Below are 6,000 nucleotides of genomic sequence, written 5' to 3'. Positions count from 1 at the left end.
CTGAATTTAATGGAAAGTCTGTGAGATGCAAAGAGATATGAACTGGGCTTTAACAGACTGTAGGGTCCTCATAGCAGGGACTCTGAAGGTAGCACAGCACCAAGCACATTCCAATTCTTGACAGGAAATAACAAAAAATGTTAATTCTGAAACTTATTTATGAGTTTCCTGAGCCATTGACTTGTTTTTTTAAAGCTACAAAAGCACATTTAAAATTTTAAAGCAATTTTTAACACAAATGACTTTGACCATTTGTGTGGAAGTCTAGGTGGCTGTTAACTGCACGGATACTTCCATCATTCAATACTTAAGCATTCTAAAAACCAAAAATGCCACTGTGAGGAAGCAAAGAACAGTGAAACGAGAAGTATCTGGACCCATTCAGATGGTATATTGTTAAGACTGTTTTTATTTCCTTTTTACAAAAAATAGAAATAACAGACAAAACATACTAGACAAAAAAACAATGCTATTGCCTTGGTCTCATTGAGGAGCTCGGCAGGCAGAGTCCTGGCTGAAATTTTTACAGTATATGTCATTGAGAAAGGGAACTACAGACATATTACAGTATATCCATGCAATAGATGAATTACAAAATGTGTTCAGTGGCCAGATGAACATTCTGGAGGTTGCCCGTGTCACTGCAATTTCCAAACCATTACTTTTGCTCCCCCATGCCTTTGAACGTATATCTTACAAACAAGTTACAGACACACACATAGCATAAAAACATTTTGTATATGGTCTAACTGCTACAAATTTAAGGCATCCTAACAGTCTTGTTTTGCTGGTGAGAGTTATGTCTCATATTAGTGTTCTTAAAAGAAGATATTTCAGGCATTTCAAACCATGTTTGAAGGCAGACAAGACACCATGAGATGTGATTTAGAGGAAGAATTCCTGCAGCTCTGGCTCTTCAATACTTTTTTGGCTGTAAGATTTCAGACTTTTCCTATTGATGTCATTATGCCTGGGGAGAAAAAGAAGAAAATTATCCATGATCATACTAATGATACGGAGTGTTTGGTCTTGTGCTTGTTTATCTTGTTTTATTTAGAATGCAAGTTGTGTGTGGTGAATGCAACTTTATCTACAAGCTTGATTCTCCAAACATTTACTACTGAATGGAGGACTTAAGTACTGTATGTTGTCCCACTGACTTCTTTATAAAAAGAACAGGAGTACTTGTGGCACCTTAGAGACTAACAAATTTATTAGAGCATAAGCTTTCGTGGACTACAGTCCACTTCTTCGGATGCATATAGAGTGGAATAAATATTGAGGAGATATATATACACACACATACAGAGAGCATGAACAGGTGGGAGTTGTCTTACCAACTCTGAGAGGCCAATTAAGTAATTAATTAAAAACTTTATTGAAGAGAATTAGTACAGCATTGGACTCACATTATGCTCTTGGATGATTCAGACCACAGATAATTAATTACTTAATTGGCCTCTCAGAGTTGGTAAGACAACTCCCACCTGTTCATGCTCTCTGTATGTGTGTGTATATATATCTCCTCAATATTTATTCCATTCTATATGCATCCGAAGAAGTGGGCTGTAGTCCACGAAAGCTTATGCTCTAATAAATTTGTTAGTCTCTAAGGTGCCACAAGTACTCCTGTTCTTTTTGCGGATACAGACTAACAAAGCTGCTACTCTGAAACCTGACTTCTTTATGGCTCTTATTCAAGTATCAGATTCGCATGGGCAGATATCCAAAGCCAGCCTGTAGAACTGGGGTCTTTGTTTGTAAAGCATTATGTAAATCAAGGCACTATTCAAATCTTTAATGATAATGGGTAGAATTTTCAAAAATTCCTAAGTCCCATTGCAAGCCAGTGGGACTTAGGTGCTTTTGAAAATGTTACTCCAATAGTATGTTCAGAAAATCATATTCAGCACACAAAAATTCAAACAAAAAGTAAACAAAAGGATGGCAATAATTATATGGCAAGCTCATTATGGCAAAGACCATATCTTGTTTGTAGAACACCAAGTATTCAATACCTTTTACAATTCTTCCAGTTTTATTAATTAAGATGTTATTTATTAGAAACATCGATAAGTATGTCTTCTCTATAATATATACTTTAATCTCCAGAATGCCCCATTCAACCAGTTTTTAAAGGGGTGTACTATGTGCTCAGAATTTTATCCTTTAATTTAAGCAGGGAAACCAAAAAGAAAAAGATTTAAGTCTGCAAACTATTTTATAATATATAAATTCAATTCAGAACACTCCAATTCTTTTGATTTATCTGTGGTCTGAATCATCCAAGAGCATAATGTGAGTCCAATGATGTTCTAATTCTCTTCAATAAAGTTTTTAAATTTTGGGGTAGGATTTTCAAAAGTGCCTAGGGGAGTTAGGCATCCAACTCCTCCCACTTTCACAGTGACTTCTTTTGGACACTCTTAAAATTCCCACCTTCCATTATTTGTCCTTAGCAGTAATTCTCCTACAGTATAATCATCATATAACTTGGTTACTGTAAGGGTCAGATTCTGGTGTGTGGTTAAACTTCACAGAGCACAGGTCAAGGGTGTGTGTCTGAAAAGGTGGCTTCAAGCTCACATTTGCACAGATCCTGCTGTAGCTCTGCAAGCCAGACAGCTGCTTTTGGGATGACTCGCTACTGCGTTGTTTTATGCCAGCGTAACACCACTGAAATCCACAGTTGTGTGACTCTCTCAGCCTTCCTCATGTGGAAGGCCATGCAGAGCACAAAAGAAGCCACATGACTCAAGCATTCTCCCTGCTACAGCTCTACAACTGCTCCAGGGTTTGTGGGAGGGATGCAGCTTTTCTAGGGGAACATGTCATTTAGAGAAGCTGCACCTTGACTCTACCTAGGGAACACCATCAGGCTAGTGGCAACTCTGCTCATCACTGCCTCTCCTCAGTCTGCTGCCCAATGCAGCATTTTCTATGTTTTTGTAAACCTCCATGCTGAGCTATGGGAGTGAGTGGGTGGGATCTTAGTGCCCCGCTTGTATACTGTTCCCAGTTCCTGCCAACCTGAGGGAGAAGATTGTCATAACAGGTTTCTAACAGATTGTCATAACAGGGTCTTCCTGGTTGATAGTGGAGATGGCTACCACTGTGCCCCCAGACTAGTGCACTATAGGGACCCTTACACAGCAGACACTGATGACTGACCATAACTAATCTTCAATCTGTTACGCATTCATTTTGCGCTCAGGAAATATAAATCCCAGTGTAGTCAATTACTGGGCACTGGAACTCACATTGGCAATGTTTACTGCTTTAATAGGCATTTATAATTGTAAAAGGGTGTACTGTTTATTAACCACCTGAGGGCACTATGATGGTGGATTCCCCTAAAGCACTAGTACATCCAAACAAAGTACTTAGTTGCTGATGGCCAGCGGCTAATACAGAGCTTCTTACTGATAAGATGAACCAGTGCTCACTTTAATGTATTACAGATTTCAAATGAAAAACTGTGGGAAGTGAACATTTCATTGGCATCTAGGACACAAGTAATTGCAAACATTTGTTTGGACTTGTAATAAATAAAAAGCTAACCAGTCCTTTCAAAGAGAAAAAAATCACCCTCCACATTGAAATCTCTTCTCAGTTCAGAGAAATGGATTGAATCTAATTTTACAAGGACCCTGGAAATGTTAATAATTTCTTCGCTATCAAGCTCTGACCAACTTGGAAAAGGAAACAACATGCTGAACCCCTGACACAGATGAGCTTTTTAAATGTTTTTTAAAAGAAGAAGATGTGGTTGGATGGGGATGTTGGTTGATTTCAGGTTGATCTCAAATAATAATTCACCATTTGCTAAAAAATTACATATGGAAAGGTTAGAGTTAGAATGAGTTTGAGACTGTCCAGATAGATAAGACACAGGCCTAAGCATCTGAAAAAGGTTATAACTGTAGAGGCAGCACCCTATTCGAAACAGGTACTTCTTTTTTTTGGAAGAAGCTGCGTAATGTTTCAATCAGAATTACAGTCTTCCAAGTCATTCCAGGGGAAAAGTCAGACTCTGCCCAGAATGACTAGTAATGGGACTGAGGCTGATACTTTCCCTAACACAGTGATCACTGACTGGTCGATCCTGGAGCTTCTGACAGTCGATCACGATCTCTGGCCGCTAAAAGTCTGGTGGCGCAACGGGGCTAAGGCAGGCTCCCTGCCTGCCCTGGCTCCAGGCTGCTCCCGGAAGCAGCCAGCATGCCCCTGTGGCCCCTGGGAGGTGGGGGTGGGGGCAGGGGTCTCCGTGCACTGCTCCTGCCTGCAAGCACCGCCCCCGCAGCTCCCGTTGCGCCGCTGACCAGGATCCGCCCAAGGTAAGTGCCGCCTGGTGGGAGCGCGCACCCCAACCCCCAGCTCTGAGCCCCCTCCCAGAGCCAGCACCCCATACCCCTAATCCAGGCTCAGCCCGAAGTCCCCTGCCACACTCCAAACCCCTTGGCCAAAGCCCAGAGACTGCAACCTCTCCTGAATGCCAGTCCCCTGCCCCAGCCCGGTGAAAGTAAGTGAGGGTGGGGGAGAGCAAGCGACAGAAGGAGGGGGGATGGAGTGAGTGGGGCGGGGCTTAGGGGAAGAGGTGGGGCAGATGCTGGGTGGCACTTAAATTCAAAAAGTGATCTTGTGCATAAAAAGGATCAAGACCACTGCCCTAACATATTAAGCTGCACAGGTTACATGACACTAGTGGGTGCGGGCTGTGGGTGAATGGGAAAATGACAGGTGCAGTCTTATCAACCTTGAATGTTCCAAAATTATGAGACAGACCAAACAAACCAAGGTTTAACTTAAATATCATAAGAACCCTTTAAAAATGTTTTTAAAACACACTGCTATTTGATTTGTTTTCTGATTCCTAGCAAGAATAGCCCCTTTTGTAATTCAAGAAACTCTCCTGAAGTGCACAAAAAATATACACCCAACTGGGGCAGCGCCTCTCTTTTACTCAGGTTGACAGGGGGGCTCTTCCCCAAAACCATCCCTTCCCCAAGCACTGATCTCAGCTCTCTCCTCTGTGCCCTGCCCTTTACAGCCTCCTCCCTTCAACTGGGCACCAACCCACACCTCACTCTTTCTACTGTTGCTGGGCACTGCCCCTGCCCAGCTCCCATCCTAGGATACCTTCCCCTCCTCAGCAATTTCTCCCCTTCCCTGGATGCTGCCCCTTGTGAATGTTCTGGGAGAGTGCATCCCAGTTGGGGTTGGCTCCCTGCAGGCTAGAGAGGAAAGGGGGGACACCCACCCACTGAGCCATCTACATGCTCCTTGGATCCCTTTTCTACCATCACAATACCCCTATCTTTGCTTCTCTCAGCCCACTCAATGCTGAATAGAAGGAGGGGACAGTTAAAAACTATCCCTAAACTGGTTTCCTGTTTCTCCATCTGCCTCATGGCCCAGGAAGCATGAACAGATTCCTCGTGAGGGAAACAGTAAGGAGAGCACCAGCCTCTGGTGTGACTCGAACTGCAGTCCAGAGTCTGCAGCTCAGTCTCCCAGCAGAGGCCTCTAGTCAGAACTGCAGCACCCCCTACATCAGTGGTGTTCAACCTTTTTTTATTTGTGGACCCCTAAAAAATTTCAAATGGAGGTGCGGAGCCCTTTGGAAATCTTAGACAGTCTGTGGATGCCCACAGGTTCGCGGACCACAGATTGAAAACCACTGTCCTATGGTAATTACCACTTTTCATGGACCCCTTAGACATAGTCTGCAGATCTCCAGGAGTCCGCAGACCACAGGTTGAGAACCAATGCACTACATCTCCAGCAGAAACCCTGTGCTACCAGGCATTTCTCATAAAAGGCCAATTTTAATGGTGCAAAATTGTGGCACTTGTGAAAATATTGTGAGGGCTGGCAGTCCTGTGAGATGGTTCTAGCATAGGGGGATGATTAGTGGCCTAGTATCTCACCATACTCAAGCATCTGGGCTACTTTGGCTGGAGAGTGTCCAAAGACATTAAAAGAGACTGTTATAATACA

At 42.9% G+C, this 6,000-nt stretch overlaps 1 protein-coding gene across 3 annotated transcripts in view; it reads right to left on the bottom strand.

The window, feature by feature from the left end:
- Positions 1-391: 391 nt before the first annotated feature.
- The window catches only part of SNCAIP (synuclein alpha interacting protein), a 101,943-nt gene continuing 96,334 nt past the window's right edge, over positions 392-6,000 (bottom strand). For all 3 annotated transcript variants that reach the window (XM_034773925.1, XM_034773927.1, XM_034773926.1), the window contains one exon: positions 392-970. In XM_034773925.1, coding sequence (XP_034629816.1) covers positions 886-970 — 85 coding nt within the window. In that variant the 3' untranslated portion in view covers positions 392-885. The remainder of the gene's footprint in view (positions 971-6,000) is intronic.

The sequence above is a fragment of the Trachemys scripta genome, chromosome 6 (genome assembly GCF_013100865.1).
Source record: "Trachemys scripta elegans isolate TJP31775 chromosome 6, CAS_Tse_1.0, whole genome shotgun sequence".
NCBI lineage: Eukaryota > Metazoa > Chordata > Testudines > Emydidae > Trachemys > Trachemys scripta.
The sequence above is the reverse complement of the archived record's forward strand: the minus strand, read 5'-3'. Positions and strand labels throughout refer to the sequence as shown.